The sequence below is a fragment of the Oncorhynchus mykiss genome, chromosome 10, assembly GCF_013265735.2.
Source record: "Oncorhynchus mykiss isolate Arlee chromosome 10, USDA_OmykA_1.1, whole genome shotgun sequence".
Lineage (NCBI taxonomy): Eukaryota > Metazoa > Chordata > Actinopteri > Salmoniformes > Salmonidae > Oncorhynchus > Oncorhynchus mykiss.
In genome coordinates this window covers 50,527,697-50,541,622 of record NC_048574.1, presented here as the reverse complement: position 1 = coordinate 50,541,622, position 13,926 = coordinate 50,527,697, and the positions used below count along the sequence as shown (strand labels likewise).

General features: G+C 41.0%; 1 protein-coding gene across 1 annotated transcript in view; it reads right to left on the bottom strand.

The window, feature by feature from the left end:
• LOC110534222 (eukaryotic initiation factor 4A-I) overlaps positions 1-13,678 on the bottom strand; it is a 40,174-nt gene extending 26,496 nt beyond the window's left edge. Inside the window, exons 1-5 of the mRNA XM_021618946.2 lie at positions 13,541-13,678; positions 3,970-4,027; positions 3,585-3,717; positions 2,821-2,960; positions 1,972-2,140 (exon numbers count right to left, since the gene is read on the bottom strand). Coding sequence (XP_021474621.1) covers positions 1,972-2,140; positions 2,821-2,960; positions 3,585-3,717; positions 3,970-4,027; positions 13,541-13,563 — 523 coding nt within the window. The 5' untranslated portion in view covers positions 13,564-13,678. The remainder of the gene's footprint in view (positions 1-1,971; positions 2,141-2,820; positions 2,961-3,584; positions 3,718-3,969; positions 4,028-13,540) is intronic.
• Between the last annotated feature and the right edge of the window lie 248 nt (positions 13,679-13,926).

Sequence of the window (13,926 nt, the reverse complement as noted above, 5' to 3'; positions counted from 1 at the left end):
ACCTTACCAATCAGTGGGGATAGAGCAGCTTAATTGCTATGGAGCAGGCAAGCTATTTACATGCATTGGACAGATGAGTGTAGGGTGCGAGATGTGCCAGAAATGTTGTGGGTGGGGAGAGAGCGAGAGAGGGTGGAGGAAGAGGCTTGAAGTGCTGTGGATGTTGTTGTTGTGACAAGCATTTATACAATTATACTAACGCAGGAGCAGCTTCTATGAAGGAATTTTGAATGTCTTTGAACTTCAGAGTTGGCTTAACGTTGGACCAGCTAGCTAGCAAGCAAGCATGTGTGTGCAGAGTAGCACCAGAATTTTAATTTAAAACAAGTCTTACCTTTTTGTAGTTTATAAATCCAATGTGAAACATGAAAACGATAGTATCCTTAACTAGCATTGAATAGGTTAATCTATTCTCAAATTAAAAATCTCTCACCTCGTTTCTGAATCACGCTTGAAACGTTAATAGGCTACGAGACTATGCTTTGGAGGGGTAGGGGCAGGTTGTCTACACGCACAGAAGCTGGAAAAGATTTTCAGCTGGCGGGCAGGCAGGCAGACACGGGAATACATTTCTGAGTGGCAAAGTGTGGGCTTTGCATAGGCACTTTGTTGCGTTTTTTTGGGGGACTGAAAAAAATGCTTGAGAACGTAAAATAACATTATTTAAAAAAAACTGGAGTCAATTGATGCACCCGTGCTTCACAACTGTAAAACCTAATATGTCCCCAATAACGAAAGTGGAGATTCCCACGAACACGACAGTCTCTGTTGTTTGGGTCAATGATATCCACAAGCTTTACGGCAGTTGTCTGAACTCTGTCGCGGATGTCCTCATTTCGAAGAGGTCTTCTCAAAAAACTGACTGTCCAGACTGAACCGTTGGAGCTACAAACTAATATGCCACCAATATCAAAAGGGGACTCTCACAAACAAGAAGGTGTCGGTTGTTCTGCTCTACGCCAGTACCGGGCTGTAAAAATTGCAAAAAGTGCATTAGGGGGTAAAATGTGCCAAAAGGTTAAAAAAACACTTCAAAACCGTGTTTTTATTATTTATTTTTTTACTTTGTGTTTTGCCATTTATGAATGGTGTTATTCAAAGTGTTTCTATGGGTTATAGCAGTAAAGTCTAAATTCAATGTTTCATGAAATATATATTTTCTATACGTACAGAGGTCCTAAAATTCCAAATCAAATGGCTAAATTATAAATTTTATGATTATCTTAAAACAATTTCATATGTTAGCATAGTAGATATTGCGATCTAAGGGCTTAGACCTACAGGGTTAACCAGTACCCATGCTTTTAAAATAACCGTTCTGTTCCGGAACAGTATAAATCACTTTCGTTTGCTGTTCTGATTCTGTTCTTTGGGAAACAAATCCAATTCCAATCTATTGTTATCCTTTTGCGACTAGCAATCCCGGATCCGGGAGTGTAATCATAGCCTCAAACGAATTAGCATAACGCAGCGGACATAAATACCCCTAGAAACTTTTCCTATTCATGAAAATATGGTCCCTTACGGCTATTCTTCAACGGAAATGCGTAAAAAGACGTCACAATGCTGTAGACACCTGGGGAATACGCAGAAAACGTAAGCTAATTCGTAGCTCATTCACAGCCATATAAGGAGTCATTGGCATGAGGCGGTTTCAAAAAATGCGGCACTTCCTGATTGGATTTTTATCTGGGTTTTGCCTGTAACATCAGTTCTGTTGCACTCACAGACAATATCTTTGCAGTTTTGGAAACGTCAGAGTGTTTTCTATCCAAAGCTGTCAATTATATGCATAGTCGAGCATCTTTTCGTGACAAAATATCTTGTTTAAAACGGGAACGTTTTTCATCCAAAAATGTAAATATCGCCCCCTAGTCGCAAGAAGATATCTATACAAATCTGGTTACAAAAAAAAGATAATTAATGCAGAATAACACAAAAGTAAACAAAGACCCTGAGGACATTACTCACAGAGGAACTTGCGGTTCAACATGTCAAACACGCGTCCTGGCGTTCCAACCACTATGTTCGGAGCCTCAGCCTGGAGCTTTGTCACCTCGTTACGGACGTTTGTGCCGCCAATACAGGCATGGCAGGAGGCTCCCATGTAGTCACCGAGGGCCAGGATCACCTTCTGGATCTATTGAAGAGGAGAGGGAGTCAATACAATTTATTAAAACCCTTTTTCAAATCCGCAGTTGTCACAAAGTGCTTTTAGAGTAACACAGCCAAGACCCCAGAGAGCAAGCAGAAGCACAGTGGCAAGAGAAAGCTCCCCCTCTGGCACACATTTTACTACATTTACATGCACACAATACTCACGAAGACCCACATTACAATTCTATTCCATATGTTCTTAGTCGAGGTAATTCCATGGTCAAGATACTTTTAGCTTTTTCATACAAATTTGTATTAATTTGGCAAGCAACAATCTTCATAAGGAATCAGATTTTTGCAACTCAGTTATGAGTTTGTGCTCTTAGCATGAACCAGCACCGAGTCGGCTGGGATGAATATGGCATTGTCCGTTTCCCCTTGTCAGATATAACACTCAGTGCCACTCAAAGACACTTTCATTCCCAGAGACAGAGATGGTACAATATAGTACATGGTTTGAGTCACACTATGGAGCAGAGCCGAGCCACGCTTTACCGTGCTGGTCTGGTCCACCATAGTTGCTAGAACCGTACTGGAAAGGACCATGTCATATTAAAATACCAGAGGCACCATGGTACAGCATCGGTGCGACTGTGTAAAGGGTGCAGGAGTTGCATTCACAGTTAACTGTTTTTAGGCCAATTTAATGTTTGTGCAACCTGCCTGCTGAGCCAGCTCTCGGGTGGGAGCGAGGACCAAGGCCTGGGTGCCCTTCAGCTCGATATCAATCTGCTGGAGGATGGAGATGGCGAACGTGGCAGTCTTCCCTGTGCCTGACTGGGCCTGCGCAATGACATCATAACCTGGTGGGAAATTAAAATTAATTTGTTCACACTGTAGCAAAACATTTTGTAACAGAAAACAAAAACAAGTGTTTCTTATTGGACAAATTCAGGTAGGTCCCTACCCGTTTCATCCCATTTGGTTCCTAGTTGCTAAGACCAAGGATACGCTTTAAAGGCATTTGGGTCACTCTGTTTTGAAGCTTAGGAAATGTGTCCGCTTAATCATTAACTTGCATGAAAATAATAAAAAATGAAAGGCAAGATTGAGAAGGTCTCCAAACCTCACCAGTAGGATACTCTGGAATAAATAAAAGCCAGTATAGTATGATCTCTCAAGAAAACCTTATGTTCGACACAGGAATTAAGACGATTAAGTAATTAAATAAAGGTTAAATGTTTTTTTAAATACAATTTTTAAGTAAGTAAGTATAGATGCTCATGCAACTTCAGTCAGCGACAATTTAGGCTAGATCATCTTGAAGCAAGAAGCAATGTTCAAGAATCAACACATTAATAGGCATTTTGGAACCTTAGCTTATACCCATCTTGAAAAAGGTCTGACTGAAACGTGAACAAAATAAACAACATGCAGAGGTTATATCCTGTGTGTGTGAGTTTATACTTTAGGAAGCTTGTACTTACCCTTGATACAAGGGAGGATGGCCCTCTGCTGAATGGCAGACGGTTTCTCAAAACCATAGGCATAGATTCCTCTCAGGAGAGTCTCACGCAGGGCCATCTCATCGAAGCTGTCCACGATCTCATTCCAGTTACTCTGTGGAGAGAAAAAAATGATTGTAGAGCACGGTCAGTATAAATAGCACCCCAGTACTGTACTTCTTATACACAAACCCCAGTACTGTTTTTTTTGCCAGCGGAGACAAAAAAAAACAAGTGTGAGATTCATGCATCTTTTCTTCCATTCCATTAGACAACATGCCATTCGATATTTAACAATGCAACATGTCCTTTATCCAACATTTAACAAAGTGTAGCTTGACACACACACACACACACAAACACTTACCTCAATGATGCCATCTGGCTCCATGCCCTCTGGGCCATTGTCTCTGTTGGAGAGGTCTCTGTAGGAAAACGTTAAATGTTGATACTTTAGGATACATGTCATTTTGCATACATTTGCTAAATATAATGATATATTGGGGGAAAAAAAACATTTCTGACCAAAAATCTATAAGGGGTCTGCCAGAATGTGATTGGCTCATTACAATGATTGCATTGAGGCAGCCATGTTCAATAAACTTGCATATCGTTGCTGACAAACAGCAATGCAAAAGCTGGGGCACACACCTAACTTGCGTGATACATTCTGAGGACGAGATGAAGCAAGAAGCTCCACTCCCATCAATCTGTCAATGTGAAAATACAGCGATACGCAGACCAATTGGGGATTTTATTTTTTATGGAGGTCTATGAGTGTCAGATATGGTCAACAATATTTTTTATTACTAATTTGCTAAGTGAGGCTTATTTGATCTAATATACGTTTCGTAATGTTTAGTTTGTTATGAACGTACTGATATAAGTGGACGCACATGGCATCTCCGCAACTTTGAGAAAAAATATTTTATATCGTAGTTGTCTGTTGTGCACAAGCGTTATCTGCCCTCTCATTGGCTAGAATGTTCATGCCTGATCTCACCTCCTTCCGCCTGACTTTCCCCCAACGACTCCCATTGTTAGGGCACAGATAAGACGGATCTTGTCATTACATAAAGCAGTGGTGCGTGCACAATCAGAATTCAAAGAGGTCCAGTGATTCACAACAGGTCCAAACCATTAAAATGTCTAACGTGCGCTATGTTTTGGGGGCATATGTAGTTCTTGTATATGTATAGCTAATAAACAAAGTACTACATTTCAATAACAATTCAACAATATTTATTGCACATTTTCAATGTAGACACTTTAAACAGGTAAAACAAATATGCAGCGTAATCATAAATAAAAGTAGGCCTATCACAAATGTTTTCACTTCAAGCAAAACAAGGCCGCATCTTCACAACATTTTTTTTTTTAAAGTGCCTGTTTCTGAAAACAGTGCTTTGATTTTTGAACAAATAAGAAGCCACAGGTTTAATATGTATCTTTACAACTCTCTCCCACCTCTCTTCTTTAGTGAGAGAAATAGGCTTTTGCTTGCCCTGCCAGTCATTTGAACCTTGGCTGGAATGGAGTCAGTTGCCATTGTCATGCACATACTGTATGTAGGTGCTCATTGGTGAGTCTAGAACGGTACTTATTGTTAATGATGTTCATAGTGGAGATAGAAGACTCACAACTGTATGTGGTGCCAAACATGGTCAAGGTGTGTAGTGCTACTTTGGTTAGACCAGGGAGAACAGTCTCAGACACAGCCTGCAGCCAGAAAGCGTCATGATCAGTTAGTTGAAAGTGCTCTCTTAGTGCAACATTTGCTTGCAGATCAATCAGTTCCATCTGTAGAGATCCAACATGTGCCCACTTGAAGGTCTGTGTCACCTCCTTTGAAAATCCCCTGACATCTGTGATGATGAATGGATTCTCAATTAGAAGGAAATGCTATCTAAGGCTGAAGCTGTCAAAGCGATTGCTGAAGTTTCCAATCAGCTTTATCTATGAAGTCAACATGAGGAGAAGCATCTCTCTCACCCTGAATCTGTTTCTGCACTTTTGAGAAGTGTGCACAGTCTTCTTGAAGATCTTCATTGAACAATTTCAGTTCCTTCTGGAAGGAGAGGACAGATGTCATCAAATCACAAACTTAATTGTTCTAGCCCTGTTGAGCTCATTAAAGTGTGACGTGGTGTTTACCAAAAAAGCAACCATATCCATTTTGCTCGTCTTGCAAAAAAAGTGAAAACTGTGTTGCCTTCTGACTCTTGAGCTGTACTAGGAAAGCTGTTATTTCCTTTCGAATGGACCAAAAGCGTTTCAACACCCTGCCTTTACTGAGCCATCTTACGTTGTTGTGCAGCAGTAGGTCTTTGCATTTGCCTCAACTTCTTTCATGAATTCTCTCAGCAGGCGATGCTGATGAGATGGGGATGCCCTGAGGAAGTTAATGTTAGTTAATGTTAATTTCATCATTGTATTCATCACTTCAGCATACTCTTCCGACAGATTGCTGCGAGGTCAGGGTTTTCCTCTTTCGGCCGTGCCACAGCTCCCCTCTCTCTTCCTATCATGGTAGGGGCCCCATCTGAGGTGATAGAGAATACTTGTTTTAGATCTATTCCCCTCTTTCTCTGCATGTCCTTTATGGCCATGGATATGTCCTTTCCTCTTGTATGTGTCTCGAGTGGTGTTACACCTAACAGGTCTTCGCAGAATTTTGTCTTCTCTGTGTGGTAAAATCTAACATACACCAGAAGCTGGGCCTTATCACTCACATCAGTAGATTCATCAACAGCTAATGCTCTGCGTGGTGCACTCCGAATAGCTTCATCATGCTGTGTTAATACATCCTCTGCTTGTATTTCACTCTTTCTTGCTGTTGTTGTACACGACATTGGGATTTTCTTGATTTTTTCACACAGCTCGTAAAGTTTCAGCAACAGCATTCGTGCACTCCGTCGCCACTCCCCCATCATTAAAACGGATTTTGGTGTTGACCCAAAATCCAAGCTATTTTTAGTTAACATTCACTTGCACGTTGTTGGGCAGTGAATGCATGGGAGAGGACTCTGGTGGACCGATCATACTGGGCTTTGAGTTTGTTTATTTTGCGTACCCTCAACTCAGACTGCTGTGGATATTTTTGCTCAAAAGATCGTGCTTTGTCTCATAGTGGCGCTTCACGTTGGCACTTTTTATTAGAATCACAGTCGCTGAACATATCAGGCAGAGTGGTTGGACACTCGCTGCGGGAAGGATAAAGGCATATTTGTCTGTCCACTCCTCTTTGAAAGCTCCATTTTCTGTATCGACTTTCCTGACTTTTGCGTACGCCATTCTATAATTTCTCCTCTCGCTTCCGCCTTTGCTTCTCTTGCGGTCTCTCTCTATGACAACATCAGTCTCCTAACATCAGTCTCCACTGTGAAGAGTCATTGTAAACATTTGCTTTGATTGGCTGAGTTTCGTGAAGTGATTTAAGTAACGCACGCGATTGGACAAGTATGGGGCACTGTCTGGGACCTTCCAAGCTGTGCTGTATGTCTACATTGAAAAAAAGGGTTGCTTCATCAGTATTTAATTTAACAATTATTTATGAGAAATGTGTCGAGGTCCAGATAGAACCTCAGAAAATGTGCATTACCTTTTTTTTGTATTTCCCCACCAGAAGTGTGTTTCCATCAGATACAAGGCGTTGCGTGATGACGCAAAATAAGGGCTATAAATACATAGGCCTACCGGCAGGCTTGAAAAGGAGGCTTGTCTATCTGCATTTACCTCATTGGAAACATCCTTATTATTATTATTATTATTATTCGCAAAACAATTGTAAAGTATTCTCATTGTAAATATTCTAACTTTTTAACCATAAATGGTAGAGACATGGGGTTTGGATTATTGTTTTTCTAACCTAATGTTATATTGAGTGGGCATATTTTTTATAAACCTTGAATGAATTTAAAATGTTATGGGTGAACACAATACAAAGTATGCCACTGTCCTTCTAAGACACCAATGTCCCTTTAAGAGCTCCGTTGGCCCGAAAGGCCAATATACAGATCTCTCCGTGACTGTACTGTGCCATCAGAGTCCCTGGGTTCGCGCCCAGGCTCTGTCGTAAACGGCCGCGACCGGGAGGTCTGTGGGGTGACGCACAATTGGCCTAGCGTCGTCCGGGTTAGGGAGGGCTTGGTCGGTAGGGATGTCCATGTCTCATCGTGCACCAGCGACTCCTGTGGCGGGCCGGGCGCAGTGCACGCTAGCCAAGGTTGCCAGGTGCACGGTGTAGCCTCCGACACATTGGTGCGGCTGGCTTCCGGGTTGGATGCGCGCTGTGTTAAGAAGCAGTGCGGCTGGTTGGGTTGTGTATCGGAGGACGCATGACTTTCAACCTTCGTCTCTCCCGAGCCCATACGGGAGTTGTAGCGATGAGACAAGATAGTAGCTACTACAACAATTGGATACCACGAAATTGGGGAGAAAAAGGGGTAAAAAAAAAAAGAAAAGAGAATGATCAATGGAAACAGGATGCACCGGCCTCAATTTTGAGTATCATAGCATAGGTACTTAAATAAAGTATTTCAATTTTTATTTAATTTTTATTTAATTAAAAATGTGCAAAAAAATCTAAAAACCTGTTTTCACTTTGTCATTTTGAGGTATTGTGTATAAATTGATGAGGAAATATTATGTAATTCATTTTTGAATAAGGCTGTAACGTAACAAAATATGAAAAAAGTTAAGGATTCTCTGGTCTGAAGAAACCAAGATTGTACTCGTTGGCCTGAAAGCCAAGTGTCACATCTGGAGGAAACCTGGCACCATCACTATGGTGATGGCAGCATCATGCTGTGGGGATGTTTTTGAGCGGCAGGGACTGGGAGACTAGTCAGGATCAAGGGAACAACGAACAGAGCGAAGTACAGAGACAGGACCTCAGACTGGAGCAAAGGTTCACCAACAACATTAAGCACACAGCCAAGGCAATGCGGGAATGGCTTCGGGACAAGTCTCTGAATATCCTTGAGTGGCCCAGCCCGGACTTCAACACGATCAAACATCTCTGGAGAGACCTGAAAATAGCTGTGCAGCAACCCTCCCCATTCAACCTGACAGAGCTTGAGAGGATCTGCAGAGAAGAATGGGAGAAACTTCCCAAATACAGGTGTGCCAAGCTTGTAGCATCATGCCCAAGAAGACTCGAGGCTGTAATCGATGCCAAAGGTGGTTCAACAAAGTACTGAGTAAAGGTTCTGAATACTTATGTAAAATTTGATATCAGTTTTTTTAAATAAATTGGCTACAATTTCTTAACCTGTTTTAATTTTGTCATTATGGGGTATGTGTAGATTGATGAGGGAAAAATTCATATAAAAAGTCATATACAGTGCCTTGCGAAAGTATTCGGCCCCCTTGAACTTTGCGACCTTTTGCCACATTTCAGGCTTCAAACATAAAGATATAAAACTGTATTTTTTTGTGAAGAATCAACAACAAGTGGGACACAATCGTGAAGTGGAACGACATTTATTGGATATTTCAAACTTTTTTAACAAATCAAAAACTGAAAAATTGGGCGTGCAAAATTATTCAGCCCCCTTAAGTTAATACTTTGTAGCGCCACCTTTTGCTGCGATTACAGCTGTAAGTCGCTTGGGGTATGTCTATCAGTTTTGCACATCGAGAGACTGACATTTTTTCCCATTCCTCCTTGCAAAACAGCTCGAGCTCAGTGAGGTTGGATGGAGAGCATTTGTGAACAGCAGTTTTCAGTTCTTTCCACAGATTCTCGATTGGATTCAGGTCTGGACTTTGACTTGGCCATTCTAACACCTGGATATGTTTATTTTTGAACCATTCCATTGTAGATTTTGCTTTATGTTTTGGATCATTGTCTTGTTGGAAGACAAATCTCCGTCCCAGTCTCAGGTCTTTTGCAGACTCCATCAGGTTTTCTTCCAGAATGGTCCTGTATTTGGCTCCATCCATCTTCCCATCAATTTTAACCATCTTCCCTGTCCCTGCTGAAGAAAAGCAGGCCCAAACCATGATGTTGCCACCACCATGTTTGACAGTGGGGATGGTGTGTTCAGCTGTGTTGCTTTTACGCCAAACATAACGTTTTGCATTGTTGCCAAAAAGTTCAATTTTGGTTTCATCTGACCAGAGCACCTTCTTCCACATGTTTGGTGTGTCTCCCAGGTAGCTTGTGGCAAACTTTAAACAACACTTTTTATGGATATCTTTAAGAAATGGCTTTCTTCTTGCCACTCTTCCATAAAGGCCAGATTTGTGCAATATACGACTGATTGTTGTCCTATGGACAGAGTCTCCCACCTCAGCTGTAGATCTCTGCAGTTCATCCAGAGTGATCATGGGCCTCTTGGCTGCATCTCTGATCAGTCTTCTTCTTGTATGAGCTGAAAGTTTAGAGGGACGGCCAGGTCTTAGTAGATTTGCAGTGGTCTGATACTCCTTCCATTTCAATATTATCGCTTGCACAGTGCTCCTTGGGATGTTTAAAGCTTGGGAAATATTTTTGTATCCAAATCCGGCTTTAAACTTCTTCACAACAGTATCTCGGACCTGCCTGGTGTGTTCCTTGTTCTTCATGATGCTCTCTGCGCTTTTAACGGACCTCTGAGACTATCACAGTGCAGGTGCATTTATACGGAGACTTGATTACACACAGCTGGATTGTATTATCATCATTAGTCATTTAGGTCAACATTGGATCATTCAGAGATCATCACTGAACTTCTGGAGAGAGTTTGCTGCACTGAAAGTAAAGGGGCTGAATAATTTTGCACGCCCAATATTTCAGTTTTTGATTTGTTAAAAAAGTTTGAAATATCCAATAAATGTCGTTCCACTTCATGATTGTGTCCCACTTGTTGTTGATTCTTCACAAAAAAATACAGTTTTATATCTTTATGTTTGAAGCCTGAAATGTGGCAAAAGGTCGCAAAGTTCAAGGGGGCCGAATACTTTCGCAAGGCACTGTATATATATATATATATATATATATATATATATATATATATATATATACACACACACATACATATATGTATATGTATATATACAGTGGGGCAAAAAAGTATTTAGTCAGCCACCAATTGTGCAAGTTCTCCCACTTAAAAAGATGAGAGAGGCCTGTACCAGGCTGGGAAGACTGAATCTGCAATACGTTTGACCTCTGTCATTGCCAACAAAGGGTATATAACAAATTATTGAGATAAAGTTTTGTTATTGACCAAATACTTATTTTCCACCATAATTTGCAAATAAATTCATAAAAAATCCTACAATGTGATTTTCTGGATTTTTTTTCTCATTTTGTCTATCATAGTTGAAGTGTACCTATGATGAAAATTACAGGCCTATCTCATCTTTTTAAGTGAGAGAACTTGCACAATGGTGGCTGACTAAATACTTTTTTCCCCACTGTACATACATATACATAGATACATATATTTGTTACAGCTCAACTAAAACAATCTCAGTCGACCAACAGCCAAACTACCAATCGATGACCATTCGACTAATTGGGGTAAGCCCCACCGGCATCATATGAGATGTGAATAGGCAACGTTTCATTCCTTAGTCAGAGTATATTTTATCTCGCTTTCAGCTCAAATAATGGCACCACCGATATCAAGAAATTTTGCCTTGTTTTTTACGCGGTTGTGTCATAATTCTTTGCATACTTTCCGATGAAGCGTGCAACGATGCAAACTTCAAATTAGGGACAAACGGAGTATGCATTAGAGAACTGCCCTCCATGCTCCGTTTCACCCATTTTGATTTGGACTCATTCTCCAACCCTCCAGTGCTCCAATTTGCATGCTTGTAGCACAGTAACATGCATTTTGAGAAACACCCAATGTATGATGTAAGACCACACAGCTCACGTTATGTGCGCGAGTGTTGCAAAATAAATGTACACATACATGTTATTCAATCATTGCTTCTAAATTGCTCCGCGCATCAACGAGCATCCGCGTTGCCAGGCACTACAATAGAAACTTGGTTCTATTTGTGATGCTTCATGCGCTGCAAATCCTGCCCCTCTCATCTCCTTATTGGTTTTTAGGAGCATGTAACCACATGGGTGATTGAAATATTTACTGAGGTCCACACTCAAGTCCAGTTGGGTGGTAATGCACATTAAAGTTCGTTGCCAACCGCCATATGAAGTCCAAAGAAGACTGAAGGAGGAGAGATTACTAGAAACTAACTTGGTTTACCCTTTTATCTGTGGATTACTTGTCGGAGTAGAGGACCTGGTGCATTTCAGGTAAAATAACATGCCAATGTTTATATCCCAGGACAAATGAGCTAGCAACAGCAAACTAGCTAAATTGCCATGAATGTTTAATGCTTTTCGACCTGTCTCCAAATTAATATAGTTTGTTCGGAGTTCGTTTTGATATTTCAACCTGTGTGTCCTGATCGCGTCTGGTGTGGACAAACTCAACATGCGCACGCACGCACGCCCCATCTAGACAGCATGTTAGAAGTAGTTTCACATACAAACTTTATGTCTAAACTCAATCAAATATGCTTCCCAAAAATAGCATGGTCACTGTTGTAGAACGTTTATTTGCACCAGCATCCATCATGAAAATCTGAAAAGACGTGTCCATGTAAATAGGATTATTAGGGAAATCGTTCTTGCAAAGCATGTAAACGTTTTAATCGAAATATTATATTAATCTGACTATCCACAATAATCTCACGGTGTGCATGTAACCGTACACAGTGACAGAACCATAACCCCTGAAATGTACCTACACATGGTTATTCTAACAACAATTGTGAAAAGAAACGTTTCCACCGCAATTCGTCACATGATACATTTTGTAGACACAAAAATATTGGTCGTCTGTTGACATTTATAACATTGTACCAACACTTCCTGTTTCCATCACACTTTTTATGACTTTACTCACATAAAAACGGTGGATGGAAACGTGTTTTCTGATACATTTGATCACGTCTTCCCAATGCAGACGATTTAAACACGCCAATACAAATACAGTTTATTGTGTTAAGAGGTTTTGAAGAGAACAGCACGAGTGGTCATTGTGGATAACAAAATTGGTGGGGGTTCGCTGGCTATGCGCTAACGTCAGTGGAAATTAAAACCCCGTGATTAAACGCCTAGCCTACTACTAGTAGCTAGCTAGCAAAACGGCACTACTACACATTCAGCAGGGATAACCATACTAATTTAGCTGGAATTAGACAAAATACTAGCAACGGTCAATCAAATGCCCTATCCGATAGCAAATCCTTCCATTTTGTACAAGCTCGTACACATAACGTTAACATTTGGGGTAGCTAAGAAATGTAACGTTAACGTTAGCCAGCTAACGCTAGACACAAAATTATCTCGCAAATTATCTCGAGTTCTGGGATTGTTAGACAACGTCCGTTAGCTAATGTAGCTAAACATGACTAAAGACACTCACTGGGGCAGAACATAATTTGTGCACGATTGCGGGGCTCGCTGGTGGTGAGACAGGCCACCATTTCCCCGCAACCTCTGTCTGGTGTTCGCCTGCCAAATTATAGCTAACGTTAGCTAACTATTTTAGTGAACTGATTAGCAGTTCGCCTTCAAAGTCAGTCAATTCGCGAGCTGACCAGCAAATCAGTGTGTACAATTCATGGCACAATATTCGCTAACTAGCTAGTTAACACGTTATAACGTGATAAAATGTGCAAACGGCTTGGCGTTAGAGACATGGCTAGCAACTCCAACCAGACTACCAGAAGCTAGTTTACAGTTGCTAACGTTGCACTAAAACGACAGCACAAGGAAATCGCTAACGCAAAGCTAGATAAAATTGCATGCTGCATTTTATAACGGGGGGGGGGGGGGGGGGGGGGGAATCACGGAATTGCTGGACTGACAGTGTTATCATATCAAAGTATTACTGGTTATAATAAAAAAAAATAGCTGGGCTCTTTACCTCTCTTCATAATCTGCCGACATTGTCACAAAGGGCGAATACGCCGCAAAAAAATGTTTTAGGTACCACAACGTGATCTGGAAAGTACAGTTTTGATTGCAGAAGGGGACTATCGTTCAATGTTGGCCACACCCATTGTGATATTTTATTGGGTATGTAAGACGTCATTAAACTTGTGGTCTACGCCTTTTTCAACAAAATAGGAGTGAAAGGATGCGTCTTTTCGTTCCTCCCCTGCAACAACACCATTGAAGAAACGTAAGGAAAAATGAATTAATCGTTCTTAATTATGACGCAGTAGACATCATTTTGGCTCCGGTGAATGACAAAATACAGTGCTGCCAGTACTGAACCTGGTAAAATATATTCAGATGCTGAAAACAGTA